General features: G+C 39.3%; 1 protein-coding gene across 1 annotated transcript in view; it reads left to right on the top strand.

The window, feature by feature from the left end:
• LOC122797773 (microtubule-actin cross-linking factor 1-like) overlaps positions 1–23,409 on the top strand; it is an 899,011-nt gene that overhangs the window by 374,967 nt on the left and 500,635 nt on the right. Inside the window, exons 15-17 of the mRNA XM_044066295.1 lie at positions 2,103–2,204; positions 2,295–2,396; positions 21,874–22,029. Of these exons, the coding sequence (XP_043922230.1) occupies positions 2,103–2,204; positions 2,295–2,396; positions 21,874–22,029 (360 nt within the window). The remainder of the gene's footprint in view (positions 1–2,102; positions 2,205–2,294; positions 2,397–21,873; positions 22,030–23,409) is intronic.

Below are 23,409 nucleotides of genomic sequence, written 5' to 3'. Positions count from 1 at the left end.
ATATGTTAAGGCGATTTCTCTACAACCATTGGGAAGGGAACACAGCACAGAAAGAGTTGGGAACACTCCTAATGGAGCTTGTTCTTGAAAATAATGCCTTCATTTTTTATGATCATATATATTTTCAGTTAGAATGTGTAGCTATGGGCACACCCTGTGCCAATAGCTATGCCAACATTGTTTTGGCCGTATGGGAAGATGAACGTATATTAAAAGGTAGATTCAACAGCCACATTAAGTTCTATAGGAGATTTGTGGATGATCTTTTCTTCATATGGGAAGGTACTGAAGATGAATTAGCCGAATGCTTTAGCTCTTTGAATAACACGTCTAGTTTTCTAAAATTCACTATGAAGTTCTACCATGCTATTAGACTTTCTTGATATCAAAATCAGTGTCACAGAGAAAGGTAAACTCACCACTGGTGTACACAGGAAAGACTGCTATAGAAATGCATATCTCCATAAAACAAGCATGCACCCACAACATGTGTTCGATAACATTGTAAGGGGGCAAGAGATGAGCTTATCTAGGTTGTGTGTGGATTCTGGAGATTTCGAAACTGAAATGTCTAGTCTACAAGACAAGTTCGTACAGAGAGGATATCAACAGAGGAAAGTGAAGAACATAATAGAAAAAGTTAAAGATGATAGAGGTGAACAAGGGAAACCTTTTTTCTCTGAGTCGTAGGAGGGTTGACTAAGAGAAAGGGTAATAAAAACCATAGGATGTCTTTGAAATATGCTAACAATGTACGAATAGCCACTGATATATTCAAGAGATATTGGTCTATTTTAACAGCGGACCCCGAAATTGAAGCAGTTGTAGGTATTAGACCTAATTTTGTGTATAGGAATATGACTAACATTAAAAGGCAGTTATGCTACCCCAGATTTAACAACATGAACCAAGATAGAGAGGTTAAGGCATGTGGTAAATGTAATTTTTGCCAATTTATTGATACATCAAAACAATATCAGCATCCAGATTTAAAAAGAACCTTTTGGTTCAAAGCAAATGGAACATGTGACACAGAGCACATAGTGTATCTGGCTTCCTGTCACATCTGTCAAGCCTTCTATGTAGGCAAAACTGATAGAAAATTTAAGCATAGAATTAGGGAGCACCTGTATGACATTCACAAGCAGGTCATGATGAATGCGTTAGCCAAGCATGTGAAGAATACCACAGAACAACATCATTTTTAGTTTTTTATGACTGAAAACACTAAGATAAACAGTAGACAAGGTGACGTGAGAAACAGAACAGAAACCAATGAAACCAAATGGATGGTTAGGCTTAGGGCTGCCTCTGGGAACGGTCTGAATGATAAGGTCCCTAAACCACTAATACATATTCAGTACACTTATGGGATTGTTATGTTTTACATATGTAAAAAAGGGGGGGGTGAGATACACTCCTTTTTTATATGTATTATAGCTTTTTAGATTTGTAACATATGTACATTTTCTATGTACATTGTATATATTTTATGTGGATATATATATATATATATATATATATATATATATATATATATATATATATATTGTTCTGTGTTATATATTTTAAGAATACTGAAGTGCTTTAAGTACATTAGATGTATTTTTATCAGAATACATGGGATCCAACATGCTGTTTTTGATCATGCAGTATATGACTTTAAGAAGAGTATGCATGGAGCAGTTGCTTTCAATTAATGACTGATGGTAACAGTATGTAAGTGGAAGCTCCATTTCAAATATGTATACGTCTGAGGAAGCAGTGAGACACACTGCGAAAGCTCTTACGTTTTATTCTGTTCTTTGTCGAATAAATAGTATCTCTGTTGATGCCATTGGTTGGACTTGCATCCCACTTCTTTGTTGTTGATAAGTTTTAAAATATACTCATCTTTAAAATTGATATGGCAAGGACTAGAACTGTCATTAACTGTCCACATACAACGCACTACAAATAAGCATATGTATTCACTTTCTTCAACATTAGTGTTTGGCTTGACTGTAGTAAGTAGCTTTGCATCTGATAGACTCTACTGTTATGTAAAAGATAATTTCCTGCTCTAACAGCTCTGTGCTCTGTTTTTTCTTCTCTGCCTTTAGCTGTATGCTATTTGGGGCCACCTAAACAAAGTTTGGTCTGAGCGCTGTGACAGAATGGAGAAGGACCTTCAGTCTGCCGTGGCATACCAGGAAACCATGCAGGTAAATGACGGTTGTTAAATTACCATTCAGATCACTTATGTTCTGCCTGTTATAAAAACGGAATTAATTATTTATTATTTCTTTCTGTAGGGAATGTTTGAATGGCTGAACTCAGCAGAGACAAGAATCTCTCAGGATTTCCTTGTTGGAGTAGATTTGGAGACAGTAACACAGCAATTATGTGATCTAAAGGTACATAAGTGATGGGGTATCCAAAAATTAACTGCTAATCTGATGTGTTAATTGCTAATGTGGTATAAACACATTAGCTTAATTTTCATTTTTGTATTCTCTTCTGCAATAATGTGTAGGTTTTGTGTCAAGAAAGTAAAGATAAAACACTGGTATCTCCTGTTCACGTGCTGTTATTATGGTGCTGCCACTCAGCCTCACTCACATCTTCAACATTTAGCACATGTTAAAGAAAGGACTATTAACCCATGTGTGTTGACTGGCGGATATGTAGTGACATCACATACAGTATACAGTATTTCTTGTTTATGTGTAGATATGAAGAAGTAACATTTGGCCTGTTGAAACTAGTCTTGTCAATAACAGTTGACATGTAATGTCCTTGTCAGTTTCAGAAACAGTGCAACTAGTAAAGAAGCTTAATTTTTTTTTTTGGGGAGGGTACTTACTTTTTGAAGCCATGTTAGCCCATTGCAATGTCTTTTTCTTTTGGCTGTTCCCATTAGGGGTCTCCACAAAGGATCATCTGTTTCCATTTCTTCCTGTCCTCCGCATCTTGCTGTGTCACACCAACCACCTGCATGTCCTCTCTCACCACATCCATAAACCTTATCTTAGGTCTTCCTGTTTTCCTCTTACCTGGCAGCTCCATCCTTAGCATCCTTTTCCCAATATACCCAGCATCCCTCCTCAGCACATGTCCAAACCAACACAATCTTGCCTCTCTGGCTTTGTCTCCAAACCGTCCAACCTGAACTGACCCTCTAATATACTGATTCCTAATCCTGTCCATCCGCGTCACACCCATTGAGAATCTTAACATCTTTAACTCTGCCATCTCCAGCTCTGACTCCTACCTTTTTGTCAATGTCACCATCTCCAACCCATATAACATAGCTGGTCTCACTACCCTCTTATAGACCTTCCCTTTCACTCTTACTGGTACCCATCTGTTACAAATCACTCCTGATGTTCTTCTCCACCCATTCCACCCTGTCTGTACTCTCTTCTTCACCTCTGTTCCACACTCACCATTACTCTGAACTGTTGATCCCAAGTACTTAAACTCATCCACCTTCACCACCTCTACTCCCTGCATCCTCACCATTCCTCTATCCTCCCTCTCATTCTCACACATATATTCTGTCTTAGTCCTGCTTACCTTCATTCCTCTCCTCTCTACAGCATATCTCCACCTCTCCAGGGTCTCCTCAACCTGGTCCCTACTCTCACTACAGATCACAATATCATCTGCAAACATCATAGTCAATGGGGCCTCCTGTCTGATCTTGTCTGTCAACCTGTCCATCACCATTGCAAATAAGAAAGGGCACAGAGCTGATCCTTGATGTAATCCCACATCCAACTTAAATGCATCCGTCACTCCCACCTCAGACCTCACCAATGTCACACTGCCCTCGTACATATCCTGTACCACTCTTACATACTTCTCTGCCACTCCTAACTTCCTTATACAATACCACAACTCCTCTCTAGGCACCCTGTCATATGCTTTCTTTAAGTCCACAAAGACACAATGCAACTCCTTCTGACCTTCTCTATACTTCTCCAGCAACACTCTCAGAGCAAACATCGCATCTGTAGTGCTCTTTCCTGGCATGAAACCATACTGCTGATCACTAATCATCACCTCCCTTCTTAACCTAGCTTCCACTACTCTTTCCCCTAACTTCAAGCTGTGACTGATCAATTTAATCCCTCTGTAGTTATTACAGTTCTGCACATCACCCTTATTCTTAAAAATCGGTACCAAAACACCTTTTCTCCACTTCTCAGGTATCCTCTCACTTTCCAAGATTTCATTAAACAATTTGGTTAAAAACTCCACTCCTATTTTTCCTAAGCACCTCCATTCTTCCATTGGTATGTCATCTGGACCAACAGCCTTTCCATTCTTCATCCTCTTCATAGCTATCCTTACTTCCGCCTTGCTAATCCATTGCACTTCCTGATTCACTATCCCCACATTATCCAACCTTCTCTCTCTCTCTCATTCTCTTCATTCATCAGCCCCTCAAAGTACTCCTTCCATCTGCTCAACACACTCTCATCGCTAGTGAGTACGTTTTCCTCATTATCCTTTATGACCCTAACTTGCTGCACATCTTTCCTAGCTTAATCAAAATCAAAATAAAAGGCCCCAATCTGCTGAAACATCTAGAATTTCAAGAAGTCCTGACATTGTCTGGGAAACATGGCTATGAATCAGAATTGCAGTACAAAGTATAGGACAGGAACCGGAAGAATAAATACAAGTATAACAATAGTTTGCACCTAATTTGGAATTCATAAGAGGGACTCTGCGTAGCTTAATTTTCTGTGAATCATAACAAAGAAATGTGCATTTTATATTTTCTTCCTTTAAATTATAGTTTATCATGAAATTGACTAGAAGAAACGCAGGCATACTAATATCATATTTATATAATATGAATACTATCTAATAAGCATTTATTTATTCAGTAATTGGTTTTGTAATTTCATCACTAAAATAATAATAAGAGCAAAGTCAAACCCAGTGTTTATAGCTTATGTCATATTACTACACTCTAGAAATAGTAAGAAATGCAAATATGATAGGTTCATAGGTTCATAAGTAGGTAATAGGCTATCAGCCCAGGGGCCTAAGTAATCCTAGCCAACAAGATTCCCTGGCTTACACCACCCAAGAAAGTTAATTTCATGTGCCCCTGTCGAGCAGAGCTACAGAAGTGATCCCTGGGGTGTATTTCCTATTTCCCATCCACTCATCAAGATTTTTCTTGAAGAGTGCTAATGAGACACTTTGCTTGACATAGATGGGTAGCTTGTTCCAGAGTATAGGAAGTCTCTGGGACAGGAATCTATCCCTCCAGCATGTCCTGTTTATTGTGGTGACAAGGTTTAGATCCCCAGAGCGTGTAGCTCAGAGGGATTGGGATTTCTTTAGTTGTAGCATGTCCAACAGCTCTGGGTTTAACATAGCTTTATATGTTAGGCAGAGAGTTTTTTGAGACTGTCAATGTTGGGCATCTGTTTGAGGCCAACAATCCTCTTTGTGAGGTACTTCTGTAGCATTTCCAGCTGCTGCAGATGTCTTGTTAGGTATATTCCAAAAGGGGTGTTGTACTCTATAACGGGTCTAATGAGTGCCAAGCAGAGGGGAACAATGACCTCTTTTTTCCTGGATAAGAACCCTTTTGTGATGAAGTGTGCCACATAGAAGGATTTCCTGACTACTGTGGCGATGTGATTATCAAAGGAGAGACTACTGTCCACCTGGTTCCCAAGGTATCTTATCACACATTCAGCGTTAAGTAGACTGCCGTTTATGTGGCAGCTCATGGGTACAGAGTTTTTACCAAAGGGGATGACAATGCACTTTTGGCATTGAGCTTGAGGCCATGCCTCTGACACTAGGCATCTGTCTCAGTGAGGCCCTTCTGTAGGATGTCCACATCATTTGGGGAGTCAGCTATGGCTCCTAGTTTGCAGTCATCTGCGAGCTTCATTAGCCAGAGGCCTTCTGTGTTAGCCTGTACTTCAGAAAAGTAGATATCAAACAGGAGAGGACCCAGGACTGAACCTTGTGGTACTCCACTTGTCACTGGTTTAAAGTCACATTTAGAGTCTGCAACTTTTACAGTGAGGGTTCTGTCAGTGAGCCAGTTGGCAACCCATCTTGTGATGTAGGGATTTATACCTTGTTTAGTGAGCTTAGCTATAATTCTAGAATGGGGGATGGTGTTGAAAGCCTTGGCGAGGTCAAGATAGGCTGTATGAACCACCTTACCCTCGTCTACAGCTTTGGTGACTGCCTCAAAGAAGTCGATCAGGTTCAGAAGGCATGATCTGTCTTTCACAAACCGAACTGGGTGGGGTCCAGAGTTTGGAGGTTACCAATGTCTTTGTTTATGAGTTCCATGATGATACGTTCCATGGCCTTGCAGACCAGGATCGTCAGGCTAATAGGGCGATAGTTCCCAGGATCAGTGGTGGCTCCCCCTTTGTGGAGTGGGATAACTGTTGCTGTGCGCCATTCAGTGGGCACAAAGCCTGACATGAGACTATGATTGAACATGGTGCTTAGGTGGAGAGCCAGTTTGTTCTGAAGTTCATGTAAAACGCAGCCTGGGATGTTGTCCAGTCCCATGGATGGTGTGTTTATGGTTTTAGAGAGTACAGCTTTTACCTGCATAAATGTGATTACAGGGACTCTGCATTCTTCCTGTATAGATATGGGCCATTTAGGTGGTGAGGCGGGCAAAGTTAGCACTGAACTTATCTGCCAGGATGTTGGCAATATCAGTTGGTTCTGGAATTTTCGTGCCATTGTGCTGTAACTCAGAGCAGATCTGGGTGTTGCCATTGAGATTCTTGACATAGCTATAGAATGCTTTGTGATTGCCCTTAGAATAAGTGGTGATTTTGTTTTCGTAGCTAGCTTTGGAGGATCTTATAAACATCTCAACTTCTTACTGAGGCGGACCAGGGAGCTCCTCCACTCATGGGATTTTACTAAATTTTGCAACTGTTTCTTCCTTCTGTTGTAGAGTTTGTTTATGGCAAAGGACCACCAAATTGGCTTCCTTTTTTTGGATTATAGCATCTTGGTTCTGTTTGAGATAGCACGATCCATGCACTTGTGTAAGTGCTTATAGAGTGCATTTGTGTAGGATTCAGCAGTCGTAGCTGTATTGTCCATCTGCATGGGTGTCATGAAGTTTGCCACTTCTGTCTTACAGTGGTTTCCTTAATGGTGGGTGGGGTGGGATGTGGATATCTAGGGTGATTAGCTTATGGTCGGATTTGACCAACGAGGAGTTGACTTCAGGTGTGGAACACCGGTCACTCATGTTGGTAATGACTAGGTCTAGGATATTGTTGCCCCTGGTGGGGGTGTGGATAAGTTGATCCAGGGTATTGGAATTTATGAATTCCAGAAAGCGTTGAGCAAAGGAGTTGGTACATGAGTAGTTTTCCCAGTTAATGGTGGGGTAGTTGAAATTGCCCATTATTAGGGTATTTGGTTGAACCCTAATATTTTCCAGTATATCAAGAAAAGAGGAGTGGGAACACTGATGCATGGTGGGGGATATGCAGCAAGCTACAATTTGGATTGCAGTTTTGCCCAGAGTTAGTTGCACTTGGATAACCTTGGATGCATTATGCTGCGCAACTAGCCTGGAGGTGTGGGTATCCTTAATGAATATGGACACACCTCCGCCTTTGGTGTTTTGGTCCAGATTAGATGGCTGAAAAGTGTGGTATGAGTTATAGCCTGGTAATGCAGGGGTGCTCTCTAGAGCCCTGAACCAGGTCTCAGTCACTGCACAGATATATCGATGTTCTCTATTTTAAGGAGTGCCTTGAGTGAGTACATTTTGAGATTTAGACTTCTAGCATTGAGTAGCATTACCCTCAGTTTTTGCTTGCCTGTTCCTGTTATGGTGGTGAATTTGTCATTTGAACCTTGCCTAAAAAAGGCACTATAAGGGCGGCAAGAGCCTTGGCCAGTATCCAGAATCCCAGGGGCAACAGGTGCAGGCCATCTCTGGCAAAGCATCATGGTCTGTCGACCATGTCGTCCCAGGCAGACAAATACTGGATCCCCATAGAATGACACCAGAAGCTTAGCCAATTGTTGAAGTCAGTCATTTTGTCTTTGTACTGCAGTATCATTCTGGGTGATGGCAGGATGCTACTCAGGGCTAGGGTCATACCTGCCTGGGATACATGATCGGAGAGCTCTTCCATGTCTCTTTTCATGTAGTCCAGGGAGGTACATCTCAGGTCATTCACACCAACATAAACAATGAGAGAATCATATTTATACTTGTTGTGGAGTGACCTGAGTGCGTGGTTATGTGGCAGATCCTGGCACCCGACAGGCAGCTGACAGTAACCTTCTCCTTGTTTAGCCTGGTGAGTGGGACATCAGTGTGCCTGACTATAGAGTCTCCTATGACTAGTGTGTTGGGTACAATGGTTTGCCTTATGGGCTGTGGTTTATTGGCTCACTGAGTCTGTGGGCTATTTGTCATTTGGGTTGTGTTGGGAGGTGAAGGTTGCTTGCGTTTCTGCTTTGGCGGTCTCTGTTGCTTGAGCAGATTATTACTGAGAACCTCTGCTAATGTTTTTGTGTTTCAATGAGTGGATTTTGGTTGTGTAGGTTTAGTGGGACTATGTGATGAGTGTGGTGTGGTGCAAGTGTTTACCTTCCCCTCTTGACTGTCAAGTTCAGTCTTGGTTGGAGAGAACTTTACCTCCAGTTTGGCTAGATAAGTTCATCTCTCACAGGTTGTGGTGTTGGGTGGTAGGAGGAGAGGGTTATCTGTACATGAGACAATTGCTACATTGCCTCAAGATGCCCAGCTCTATCAGCTAGACAGGAGAGAACACTAGGAGCTGACCCTTGGGCATGCCTGAATAAAAAAACTACTTTCCTCTAGACAAGTGAGGAAAGTGAGTATAAGAGCTGTTTTTCACTAAGCAAGTGAGGAAAGTAAGTACAAAAACTGTTTTCCTCTAAGTAAAGAGGAAGGTTGAGTGTTGTAGTAATTTGTAGCTTATTTAGTGCTAACAACAACTTCTGATCAAGTGCTGAGCACGAATAAGCAAACTGAAGTGCTAAAACTAAGAATCTGTACCTGGATCTTGTGGTAGATAGGCTACCTAGTGCTTACCACTCCCACTGATAAGCTAGAAGGCTTCCCTCCAACAAAGAAAGGCTTTGGGGGCTCAGAAGCTTACAAACAGTCTTGGTTACAGCAAATCTGTATCTGGACTAGACTAGTTACAGGAAAGGCAGGAAACAAGCTTAGAATTTTTTTTTGGAAAGGGAGAAAGGAGAAACAGAAGATAATTCAAAATTAAGGACCTAAGTGGCTTGCCCTTCACAAATGTTCTCTCTCTATTAGGTAGAATGAGCTAGTGACACTAGACTGGAATAGAGCTGGGATAGAGCTGAACAGATGGGACTGGTAGAAGTGTCTGAAATCAAAATATGATCTCACTGTACTCGTTTAAGTGAGAAAATGAGATAGACCCAGGATTAGTATTCAAACTCAAAGGAGTGTTCAAACACAAATTTGCAGGAGGGGCAGGCAGTTCCAAAGCCACCAAGATTAATACCAGAACAAGAACAGGGAGGGCGGGCAGGAAGCTAACTGCAGAGACAGAGAGAGACAATTAAATAGAAAAATAAATAACTACATAGACACAGCCCACAATATTTAATGAAACAATTACATACACAGAAAATAAAATGCAGTACAATCTTTAACACTGAAAGTTTGTACTTAACTCAGCTAGTAATGCATGAATATTGTTCTGACTGAGACTCAAGTTAACTGTGTATAGAAAAGAGACATTAGGCTTAAGGCATATGGTTACATGAGGCACAGAGACAGAGAGATGTTGCTTCACTGAAACTTTGCTCACATGTATCTGAACCCTCACCCTCTCCATAGCTTCTTAAAGCAACACTACATCCTTCTTTTAAAAGAAAAAAAACAATATTTCCTCTAAAGAATATTCACTGTGTACATTGTCTGAGCTCAAAGAGTAGAACTGTTACAAAGAGTAAGAAATAGAGCAACTTACAAATGTTTGAAAATCAGTAGTGGTATATAAAGATAGCACAGTTACAAAGGAACACATAAAGGGTATATATACATATATGTGTCTGCCTGATCGAATGGACACAATACAGACTTCTGTTTGGTCAACATCATTCAGTCGATGCAGTCAGGTAGTTCATAGATGTGCAGGATTGACAATCCCCAGGTAGTGGAATATTCCCTTTCCCCAAGGATTGTGGGATCTCGGAGTTAGTGTATATAATTAGCAGGGGTTGTGGGGAGTACAAGGGGGCTTTCCCTCCTGCAAAAGCACTTGTTGGTTTAATCTGCTCTGGAGTAATGTCTGGAGCATACACTGAATCTGTAGATATTTGTTAATTTGACATTATTACATCAGTCGCCTTGGTACTGGCATTGTGTCCATTCGAACAGGTATAGGACATCCTTATATACATGTGTATACATATATATTATCTATCTATCTATATATATATATATATATATATATATATATATATATATATATATATATATATATATATATATATATAGATATATGTAGATATATATACACATATGTGAGACCCATTGACCATGAGCAAAGGATCAAGAGTTACAGAGATTGTCAAAATGAACTTTATATACTTACTGAAGTAAATGTGAATATAGTAACATAACTGTAAATAACTCTGACATATAATATTACAGCAGGCTGTAGTCAAAACAACAATCGTTCCTAATGCAACAAAAATTGTTCTTAATGCAACAAGTAGTTGTATAATTTATTGAATTAATACTATCTGATATAACTGTCACTGAAGGCAAACCTTCTAAGTTCAGACAGATGGAAAAATGTAAAAAGGGTAATACATAAAGGTAATTGTGAATTTAAATCTGGATACAGGTTGGGATGGGCTAGAAAAATACACTGATCCCCATGGAATTATTTTAAAGTAAAGAAGGATGTAGCATATTAAATTGTTATGGACTGTGTGAAATAGAAGAATGAAGTTCTTTCTTTTAATACAGCCTTTAATTTGTACTGGAACTCATTTGTGGGTTTTCTGTTTCTGACTTCAGGATGTAGTTCATCCTAGAGTTTATGAGCAAGACCAGAGAAGGTTAAAATCACTAGCAGAGAAAATGGGATCAGAGTTGGTCTGAAATCAGATGTTAAGTGATATGTTTCTAGAATGAAGTGTTGATGAGAGGTGTTTTGTGCAACAGGTTTATGAATAATAATGAGAATAATGTCCGTTCTTTCCTTAACTGGAAGCCAGTTGGACTGAGAGAGACTTTTGCAGTGATGTCTGAGTTTAGGCAGCATTAAAACTAACATGCAGACCTGATTATTAAGGATTTGTATGTCCATTTAATGTTGAATGGAAGCATATATGAGAAGGGCAGAGCCTATTTGATCTGGGTGTGGAGAAAATCTTTTCTGTTTATTTTGCATTCATGTGGTACCAAAGAAACAAAAGGATTTGGTAGCAAAATGAAAATGAAAGGGGTTATGTTTGTTCTTCAGGTGCGCAATATGGGTGGTTATAGAGACAAAGTGGTCCAGAAAGATACATAGATATTTGTGTGACGACCGTGCCCTGGCCAAGCAATCAAGGAGCCTCAATCCTCACCACTAACACCAGGGAGGTTGTCTCATAGAAGAGAGGAAAGGATAACTAATACACACAGTAAAGTACAATTTCTCTTAAGTGCACACAGAGATCACAGTTAGTCTGGGGCTGGTTGCGCCCTTGCTCACCAGGTCCCCAATAAGATTCCCCACTGGCACAGCTATTGGGTCCAGGTCTCATCCTAGCTGGGCTAGCTAAAACATCCAGTACCCTCTCTGTCCAACCAGTGCTTCATGTCCCTGTCAAGTAGACTACTTCAATCAGCTACTAAAAGGCCCTTAAAAGGGTGTCCAATTATTACTGTGCAATATTATAATCCAATGGTAGTATGACTGACAGTCAAGGCTTACTTTAGAGTGGCCTATTACAATAACCTCTATAAATATGCAATGTACTCTAGAACTTATCTCTACAAAAAACAGCCACAGGTAGACGGTTTTAAAAATATTTAATAATAAATAATTAAAACACAAGACAAAACTACTACACCACAGAGATATCTAAGAGTTCAGAGATCACAGAGAAACTTAAAATAATACAGTAGGACAGGTCTGATTTCAAAGAAAAATACCTAACTAATCTTTACTAGCTTTAACTATTCCTACAAGAAATCACAGTGCTAGAAACTTACATGTGAGCTTAGGCAGAGTGCTGATAAGTTGGATATCCAAGATAAAAATGCTCTCAGTCTCTTGTGAGAAATAGTATTAAAACATTACTAACAAACATGTCTCTAAGGCCCTCCCAAATTACATCATTTTTGACACTTAGGTTTTCCCAGTATTCATATTGCATCATCTTAACACCTGGTCTGAGTTCTCAGGCCACAAACTGCATTATTTAGCAAACTAACACCTGCTCAGAAACTTACAACAATACAAGGCATTTCACATATACACTCTAGCAGAAACTAGAGCAATAAAGCACCTTCCACATGTAAATTCTGGTCATAAACTTTAGCCTTAAAACAATGGGCATGAAACCTTCATCAAGACCAGGTCAGCCTGGGTACTACTACTCACCTCTACCTTTGCAGTTACCCTGTCCAAGGGAACATCAGTATCCACAAGCAGTTGTGGCTCACTTTCAGTCTCACTGCTACAGCATAGCTCACTTCCTGAAGTAACCATCTCAGCAGTCCTGGCTGCAAGTATGCAGTCTGTCTGGGTCTCCCCCAGGCTACTAGACCCACATGTTTGTCTCCTAGCCTCACTGCATGTAACTGCTTAAGTAAATAGTACTGCCTCATCCAAATCCTTCCCTCTCAGGACATCTGCAGGATGGTAGTTCCATACCCCTGTTGTCTTAAGACAACCCACTGTTGGCATTTTGTCTTTCTCACTTACTGGCTCCCTCGCCTTTGGTTCCCCACCTTGCCTCCGTGGACACCTGTATGCCACATGGCCCCACTGGTTGCATTCAAAACATTTAACCATAGCTCCTGGACATGTACCTGGACTAGTGGCTTCCCCTGCTACTGGCGGATTCTTTTGGGTCAGTCTGTGCTGCCCATCATGGGTTCCTTTAGATCCATGAGCAGTACTGGGGGTACCCTTCCTGTGCAGGGCTGCCCTGCTGGCCAGGTATAGGTCTCATTTCTTCCCCAACTCCTCTGAAGTAGCACACTGTCAATCAGCTAACCAGATCCTCATGTCCTCAGGCAAAGTGCTAAGGGCTTGTTCCCTTACCAAAATGTCTGCCAGCCATTCAAAAGTGGTGACCTGACATCCACTCACCCAGCTATGAAAATAAGTGCTAAGTTCAACAACATATTCACATACATTTTCATCTGCCTTGTGTCTATGCTACAAAACTTTTTCCTATACATTTCAGGTGTTAGCTTAAAACATTCCAACAAGTGCTTTTACAGCAGTATAATCAAAACAGTCAGTGTCATGCATTTTTGCTTAAGAAGTTACAGCTTTACCATGGAGTAAGAGGGTCAGGAACCGTACCCAGAGCCATTGGTCAACTTCATACTGTTTACATACCCGCTCAAACATATGAATAAAGCTATCAAAATTATCCCCCTCTTTAAACTATGGAAGAAATTTAGTAACCTTTTGTGCTTCTGGGGTCTGGTTACTCCCTTCCCCATTACCTCCATGACTTTGGTGAAGAGTCAGCATTTCCCTCTCATGCCTCTTCTTCCATTCATTTTCCTCAGCTTGTAGACTCCTCATTTTCTCAGCTGCTTCTAGTTCCATACGCCTGGCCTCCAATTCAAGTCTCTTTAGCTCCAGCTGGATTTTTAAGTCCACTGCAGAACGGTTGAGCTGTCCATTCTCAGAGGATATTGTATCTCCACTGTCAGTCTGATTGCCCTCCAGGCTGCTGTTTTCTGATGCAGCTGTAACCAAGGCTACAATCAGGTCTGCTTTAGTCAGGTTTCCATGCACCAGTCTCCTAGCTTAGCACATCTCTGCCAGCTGGCTCCTTGTCAGCTTTCCATACTCTTCTACTGACATGTTGCCTGCTTACCCTGACTAACACTAAGCTAACAAAAGAAATAAACAATTGTGATCTGAACTCTGAGTATACACTGCATGGCTGTTTTAGAGTACAAAACACTTTTAGAGATCACTGTACATAAGCTACAGGAATTTGCTCTACCCACACCACTGCAAGCCAATTAATATGTGAAGTAGATCCACCACTGCCAAACACTTGTGATGACAGTGTCCTGTCCCAGCAATCAAGGAGCCTCAATCCTCACCACTAACACCAGGGAAGTCATCTCATAGAAGAGAGGAAAGGATAACTAATACACACAGTAAAGTACAATTTCCCTTAAGTGCACACAGAGATCACAGTTAGTCTGGGGCTGGTTGCTCCCTTGCTCACCAGGTCCCCAATAAGATTCCCCACTGGCACAGCTATTGGGTCCAGGTCTCATCCTAGTTGGGCTAGCTAAAACATCCAGTACCCTCTCTGTCCAACCAGTGCTTCATGTCCCTGTCAAGTAGCTGACACAAACACACACACACACACACACACACACACACACACACACACACACACACACACACACACACACACACACTTTGAGATAAGTATTTATACAACTTCACAGACACTCCTGGCAAAGGCTGACACAGATTCTCCAGCTGTGCCCCTTTACCCAGACCATACGATAGTAATCCCTGCCACCACCCAGCTAATAATATCAGCTACTAAAAGGCCCTTAAAAGGGTGTCCAATTATTACTGTGCAATATTATAATCCAATGGTAGTATGACTAACAGTTAAGGCTTACTTTAGAGTGGCCTATTACAATAACCTGTATAAATATGCAATGTACTCTAGAGCTTATCTCTACACAAACCAGCCGCAGGTAGAAGGTTTTAAAAATATTTAATAATAAATCATTAAAACACAAGACAAAACTACTACACCACAGAGATATCTAAGAGTTCAGAGATCACACAGAAACTTAAAATAATAGAGTAGGACAGGTCTGATTTCAAAGAAAAATACCTAATTAATATTTACTAGCTTTAACTATTCCTACAAGAAATCACAGTGCTAGAAACTTACATATGAGCTTAGGCAGAGTGCTGATGAGTTGGATATCCAAGATCAAAATGCTCTCAGTTTCTTGTGAAAAATAGTATTTAAACATTACTAACAAACGTCTCTAAGGCCCTCCCAAATTACATCATTTTCGACACTTAGGTTTTCCCAGTATTCATATTGCATCATCTTAACACCTGGTCTGAGTTCTCAGGCCACAAACTGCATTATTTAGCAATTTAACACCTGCTCAGAAACTTACAACAATACAAGGCATTTCACATATACACTCTAGCAGAAACTAGAGCAATAAAGCACTTTCCACATGTAAATTCTGGTCATAAACTTTAGCCTTAAAACAATGGGCATGAAACCTTCATCAAGACGCACTGGAGATGAAATGTAATATGAAAGGGTCACAACATGCTTCACTGGGCCAGTAGAGTGCAATGTTGTCACATATTTTGCAGTTCCACATTTCACAGTATTCTTTTACACTCAAGAAACATGCCTGTATTTTACATTTATTTACAAATGCCAGAATTATATATCAAATTCTATTTGACTAGGATGGCAGTCTTCACCCATCTCTCCCCAATCGTCACAATTTGTGTAAAGAGACGTTTTCTATCTAGTTGTTTTCTCAAGTGAAGAAGGAGGAAGAGATTTTAATGGAGGCCAGCCTATTACTGTTGAATAACTTCTGGGTATTTTAAGTTATAGTCAACACCTAGTATAAAGTTAAGGTATTATGCAAAAACAAAATCAGTTCCTGCTTTTAACCCCAACGTCAGTATTTCAGGTTGGGTCATTTACAGCTTTTGCTTTTCATTTCTATACATGCTACAAAGTATGCACTTTTGTATCATTTGCTCTATTTGGATGATTGTCATACCAGCCAATATATAATATATCTGGCTCTTTTTTTTTTTTTCAAATAGACATTCACCAATGTGATTTATTAATTTTCGATGGTATTTGATTTTACCACATTTAAGTAAGACACATTGTATGTGCAATACCTTGTGCTGTAAGGTGTTGTATGATTTGAGTAGAAGTTGAGGTTGCTTAACATTGTTCCACCATTCTGTTATTATGGTAGCTCTCTACAACTGCATTTCTGTTATTTATTGCAGGTGCTTTCACTTCTTGCATTTTTCAGACATCTCTGTTTTTCTATCTCATAACCCATATTACTTCCAAATCTTCTAGCAAATATTCCTTGCACCCAATAACATAAACACTAATTTGCATGACAACAATATACATTTGCTTCCCAGGTTCTGTGTGATCTAGTTGATGCTTTATCTAGTGACCTTTTGCAAATGCTCCTTAAGGCTTTTGTGATCTTTTTAATTATTAGTGTTTTCCATATACAATCTTGAAATGTCTGACAGTCAAAGACTATAGCTAGCATTACACTCTTTGTTTGCATATACCTGGTTTGTGCATCTGTTAGACCTCTCCTTCTTGAAGTATTACTGTTCCTATCCCCTATTAACTTGCATTCACTTGTAATGTAGTAGGTATTGCTGCATCATAGTATCTGGGTGTAAATGCAGTTGTCACCAGTCTATTTCATAGTTCAAGGTTTACAGCTTAATCCTCTAACTAATTTCAAACTGTACTTATGTTGCTTTCTTAAAGATATGGTTATATCTGATAAGTGAGGTATAAACTTGCAAAGATATTGTACCACCCCTAAGAATCCTATTAATGAGGTATAGTCTGAAGATTATTGCATATTTACACTTACATACACCTTATTACCAGCTGGTTGTAACACATTAGCAGTTAGAAGACCCATGTATTTCAAAGATGAGACAACGAGCAGACACTTTGGTCTGTTCAGTTTCAAACCTTCAGTCCTTTATGTAGTAATTTAATTAATGTGATGACATGTCCCTGTTTTGTACTACACCAGATCAAAATGTTATAAGTAATATTTACATCCCCTTCTATGTCCTCAATCATATAAGCTACAGCACATTGGAAGACTTCTGATAGCTGATAAAATACCAAATGGTAATCTCTGAAAGCTTTTTCTACCCAATGCTGACTTGAAGGTCTACAGCTTAGAGCTTGCCTCATCACATTTAATTTGTCAGGTTCTTTGATTAGCATTCAGGACTATGAATCGCTTTGCATTAAGCATAGTAGCTACTATTTATTCTTTTGTATCTGAGAGGTAATGTTCTCTCAGAATCCATTCATTTCAGAATCCATTCATTAAGGTCTTTTGGGCTTGTGTAAATCCTAGCTTTTACTTCTATCACAACAATTGACATGCTTTGACCACATCTGTGGGCTCTATCTGTTTAACTATTATGCCAAGCAATTCGAATCATTTGATCTCTTACTTTGTCTTTTTCCTCAAGGCCACTTGGAGTGTACACTGGTGGACATTCTGCTGATAATTTAATATGATATTCTATTTTCAGGCATCTTAAACCAGCAGACAGCTCAAAATAATTCTCTAGGGCATTTTTTGCCTGTAAATTGTGAATTTTATGTTTCGACATCTATGGAGTTAATGATATAACAGATTAAATATACTTACACTCTTTATTTTCTTGTAGCGTTTTATCTAAAAAAACTTTAAATTCTGCCTTTTTCACACATCATTTACTTATGGACTGAAAAAATCCATTTTTGCTCTGACTTTGACTTGACACTGCTCAAATATGTTAATTTACACTCTTTTTGAGTGCTTTTACTGTATCTGGTAACATGAGAAAAGATCTGTTGCAGCGTCTCCCTGAACTGTATCATAGAAGTATGCTTTATTTCTTTATTCATGTGATTCTTTTTATTTGAGATGATTTTTTTCTCATTTTAGAGATATTTTTCTTGAATTCTCTTAATCATACCCATAAATACACATGCATACCTATTAAGTATATTAGGCCACTACAACTTGAAATAAATGTCCACATACTTCATTTTAGTACTCACACCTCAATTACATTTGACTTAAAGACTTCAGTTTCTATCCAAAATATAATAATAAGACACATGTAGCTTTCCTTAGCTTGTCTGTTAAAGCCAGCATTCTGAATGTACATGGGCATCTTGCATAATGTTTTGTACACCAGTGTCTACTACCTAAATTCATTTATTAGATTAAGGGGTGCTAGCATACAATTGTCATCTTGTGTTCTTGAGTGGTGCCGAAGTGCATACTCCTGTGCTCTGGATGAGTAACAGTGCTATCTAACAAAACAATACTACAAGCACAGCAGTGACAGGCAGGTCTGCAGAGTATTTTATATTTTACTATGGAGATACATATACATAAAATATAACTTACTGTGTTGCCTGTCACTGCTGTGTTGTGATCCACCATCTTCTTTGGGAATGGTTCATAAAAAATGTTCTCTCTCTCTATAGAAGATGGTGGTCTAGGGTCATTACCATATTAATTAGTGCTGTGTTAGATTCCATTGGCAAGAAGTCCCTGTAGAGTGTGTGTGACTGAATTTGTGTGGGTTATTCTACTGGGATGAACTGTTAATTCAGTGCTTGTGTTTTATTCAGGAAGAGGGTGAATCACATATGCATTCCATGCATGGCCTACAATACCTGCGCCATAGAGTAAGGCAGAGTACAAATTCTTACTCCATTATGTTGCTACTGTTATGAATCACAATAGGCTTTCGTAAGCTAATCTATGGTTCTACAAGTCTGCTCCATGGTGCACAGGTTTTATGACTAGTACCCTTAGACATTTTACTATGCTCTGGTCTAATATCACATTTAAATAAAACAGGTATGCCATTTATCAATTTTCTGTAAGTCCAGACTTGGGTCTCATTTTTAGTTTTATTATCACGCTTTTTGTCAAACAGCTCTTTTTGTATTCTCTCTTTCTCTATCTGCTTTTAGCTTGTAGAATGTTAACAAACTGCATTTTTACTGTAGTCACGGCAATTTATGTTTTTAATTAACTATTAATCTCCAAAACGTCAATGTTCTGCTTTCATGACTTCTATCTGTTAAAAACATGCTCTCATATAATGGCCAATAGTTTCATATGAATGAAATATAAAAACCGGAGACGGACCACCACGATAAAGTAAAATGCAAACCAAGTTTATTAAAACAGATGAGCACTTTCGCGTACTCCCAAGGCACGCTTCTTCAGATCTATTTTCATAGTTGAAGTACTGGCTTTTTATACATTCAAAATCAATGGTGATGTGGATCATCAATCAATCAATCAATTAATTAAATCATCATTATAAAAATTGGCATATGTCTTAATAGTTTAAAATAAAACTAATTTAAAATTTTTTATATATATCCAGCCTCATTCAAAATCGGACACTGCAACCCACCAATTGCATCAAAATAAGTAAACTTTCATTCTGAAGTTCAACATGTATCTTGAGATTTTAAAATCAAGTTAATGAAATTCATAAACAGCTTCAATGAAGGTCAAGAACTGTGTTCAGACCTGTCTATAGTTACATATTATGTTAGCTGCTTGCCAACTTATTAAAACATGAATACATTGTATGAACTTGATATTTTTCTTTATATTCCTTTTTTTTTGTCTGAGACCCCAACACACATAATGAATGTGGTCCTTTTCTGATCATTTATTGCTAGGAACAGTTTTGGATAATACATAGTTACCTGCATGTTCATTTTTTAAGATGTATTATTCTTATAGCCTTTAGGTTTAAATTTTTCTTCATTCTCAGGCAGAGTGTCATGTTTACACATTTGTAAGTAATCAGTTACGCATCTTAAATGTGTGCTTGATGATTCACTGGTATGACGCATATCTTTTTCTAGTATTACATTTGATTATTTTGACTGTCTGCCTCTACCCAGTCATTTCATGTGCCACAAACTATTCTACCTCTGCCTAAAGCATCACACAGTTGCCTAAATTCACAGTCATGTACTCCATGCCCTTACTTTGTAACACATGAATCAGTATTCTTTTTTTGGGCAGCACCCCTGACCATCAGGCCCACATGCTTGCCACGCAGTATTGACTCATTTCTCCATCAGGACTCATACTTGTACTTTCACTCAGCCTGAAGGTGAGAGCTGAGCACTGGGAGTAGTTCCACCATCCATGGGGCTACTGTTTATTCCTGGCCCTAAGCCTCACAACTGCATGCTTAACTCAATATCATTATGGTTGCCTGGGCTATAGGGAACTACATTAGCATGCATCTCCACCCCTGGACCAAAAGGGTGGAGATCCTGTTGCTTGTCTCCCCACCTACCAATCTAATGTCTTCTCTGAGAGCTCTGGCCTCCACCAAAGCTCTACTAGAGTGACATCAGCATGCACCCTCCCTCCTACGATAGAAACAACCATGCTCCGTTTCACCCGAGATAGTAATCAAACTCAGGTCACCTAGGATGTTTTCAGTATCGCCAAGCTATTTCTTTCCTCCGCTTTCATATACTTTATCTAAATGGCTTTCTTTCCTGTTATATGAAGGAATGTGATACACTGGGCATTGTGCAGTATATCACTGGGGTTACTTGCATTGCGATGCAGCTAAAATCTCAGGATACAAGCCTTCTAGTTTTCTGACAGATTTCCCTGCTGTGTCAGAGCTATTTATAGTTAGATTAATTCCTCCTCAAGACAAAAACTGAACAATTTTCCCAGAAAGTGAGGTTTCTCTATATGTTTCCAAAGAAGATCAGTTTGGTTCTTGAAAAAAGCAATCATATTCTAAGGGAAAAGTCCTTTTTCCATCTACACAAAATTCAGAACAAATGTCTGCCACCAACCGATTGATCATTAGAGCAGTTTCAGAGTAGCCCTGCTTTGTATAACTGAGGTTACCCATACTTTATGTTCTATTTTAGTTTTCTAGAGATTTTTGTATGTTAGTTGGGTTCCAGAGCCTTCTGTAATAATCTCAAATCTGGAACTCACTTAGCTTCAATTACACTTAGTCTCTTAAAAGAGCCAGACCTTTTTTCAGCCAACAGCTAACCGAACAACTTTAGCATTCTGATAGAATAGATAGATAGATAGATAGATAGATAGATAGATAGATAGATAGATAGATAGATAACCTACTAAAATCTATCATGATGCATCTCAGCTGAGTGACTCTTAGAATTAAACTGGCATCTTTCAGAAAAATATCTATTTCCGAAATGTTGCTAAATTTATTGCACTGGTCATTAAACCATATCATTTATGTTTAACTAGTGATAGATATATAAGATGTACCACAGATCTCTTGCATTTCTATTGTAGCTCACAGTTTTTGAGCATTCCCTAGAAAAGGGACAAATGGGTTCTACTGGAGCTACATAGTCACTAAAATTGAAAATGCCTAAGTGTAATGCTTTTTTATGAAAAAAAGAATACAACACTGAACAGTATACTAAAATATGGCAAAATACAGCAAACATAACATTAGCTTGTGTGTGTGTGTGTGTGTGTGTGTGTGTGTGTGTGTGTGTGTGTGTGTGTGTGTGTGTGTGTCTGTCTGTATGTATGCGCATACATGCATACGTACGTGTGTGTATGTGCATGTGTATGCATGCAAATGTACATATGTAGGTGTGTGTGTGTGTGTGTGTGTGTGTGTGTGTGTGTGTGTGTGTGTGTGTGTGTGTGTGTGTGTGTGCGTGTATGCGTGTGCACCTGCATGTGTCCTTAAGTATATCCATGTGTTCACATGATGAGACCTATTGAAGTACAATCATTGCTGTTAGGGTGCCTGAGTTCTGTTACAACTGAACTCTTTCTCTACCCAGGTGTTCAAGCGTGAGGTGTACCAGCAAAAAATTGAAATGGAGAGCCTAAACCTTCACAGACTGCATGGGGTAGATGAGCCAGAAGGGGCTGAACCACCCCTGTATATCTTCCGACAGCGATGGGACAAGCTAGAAGAGGAAGTTGTCAGTAGACAGGTATGTTATCTTTGCTTCAGTATTTCTAACTTATGCTCACCTTGTCTCCTTTTACCATCATTTCACTGACAGAAAAGGGATACTTTACAACTAGATCTATTGGTAACATTTCAGCTGTAAAATATACATCTCACTATAAAAATAGATGAGTGTCGTCAGAAAGTTATTTTTGTGTTTCAATAGTTTAATGCACTTTAAGGTTTATACATTACTGGGGTGTTTCTTTTTTTTTTTTCATCCATACTCAAATATGTTTGCGCATTCTGTTAATGGCATTGGGAATCCTACTGTTTGCCACCCTTCCTTATGGACGAATCTCAGAACCCTGCTACAGATCATCACTGGGTTCCCAAAGCTGACATTTCATAATGTTGAAACTGGTTGAGTCACAGGTGTTGTACTGTGCAGGTAGAATAAGGAGAATGTGAGCTTTATGTCTGTTCTTCACATTTTCTTTTTTTTTTTTTGAGTTTGTTTGACTTGGTTGTTAATATAGTGCATCATACAGGGGGGGTTGGCCCAAGCAAAAACAGCATTTTGTGACCATTGCAGTGTTGCTTACTTTGGAATGTGATCTTTTAATACTTTAGATGTTTCACTGCCGATTAAGCAAGTGTCATTTAAATCATACCAAATAACAGTGGATCCACAGGCATATATGTTTACTTCAAAGGAATACAGACATGATATTTCTTTCTTTTCTTTCATTCTTTCTTTTTTCATTGGTAAACTGAATAGCTTGTCAAGTTCTGTTTGCATGATAGCACATTGGTGAAAAACATATCAGATGTTCATCGTGTTACCCTGCTGCAGTCATTACACTTGGGTTATCCTGTCGTCAGGCGGTCCCGCAGTCGGCCGGATTTCCAAAGTCTTGGTCCGACGTCGGTTGCTGTCGCCTCATCCCTGACGTCAGTGTGCCAGGGGTACATATATTGCAACCAATGCCATTTTCTCCAGTCTTTCTTGCTGCGCGGTGCCCGAAGCAGAAGCAGTTCGCAAGTGCCGGTCGGCCGACTCCTGAGATTTTCGAATTTGAATTTCAGACCGAAGTCTTCAATAAAGCTAAGTACCCCGTTGGGGAAACTTTTCTTGCCTCAGACTGATGTCAGAAAAAGTTAACAATTGTATTTCTTGTGGGAAGCAAATACCTCATAAGGATTTTCATTCTTATTGCATACCTTGCCTAGGCCCTGATCACGACGTCACTTCTTGTCGTTTTTGTGCTAGATTTAATAAACGTACTATTAAAAGACGATTTGATTTTGCATGACACTTTTTTGGCAGAAAATTTAATTATAATATGCCGTCGGAGCTACCGACTACCGGCGTGCACAAAAAGCACAGGGATAAGGATAGACAGCCCACGCCTAAGCCCGA

This window comes from Protopterus annectens, chromosome 3.part1, assembly GCF_019279795.1.
Source record: "Protopterus annectens isolate FY-2018-M chromosome 3.part1, PAN1.0, whole genome shotgun sequence".
In the NCBI taxonomy this organism is placed as follows: Eukaryota; Metazoa; Chordata; order Ceratodontiformes; family Protopteridae; genus Protopterus; species Protopterus annectens.
The sequence above is the reverse complement of the archived record's forward strand: the minus strand, read 5'-3'. Positions and strand labels throughout refer to the sequence as shown.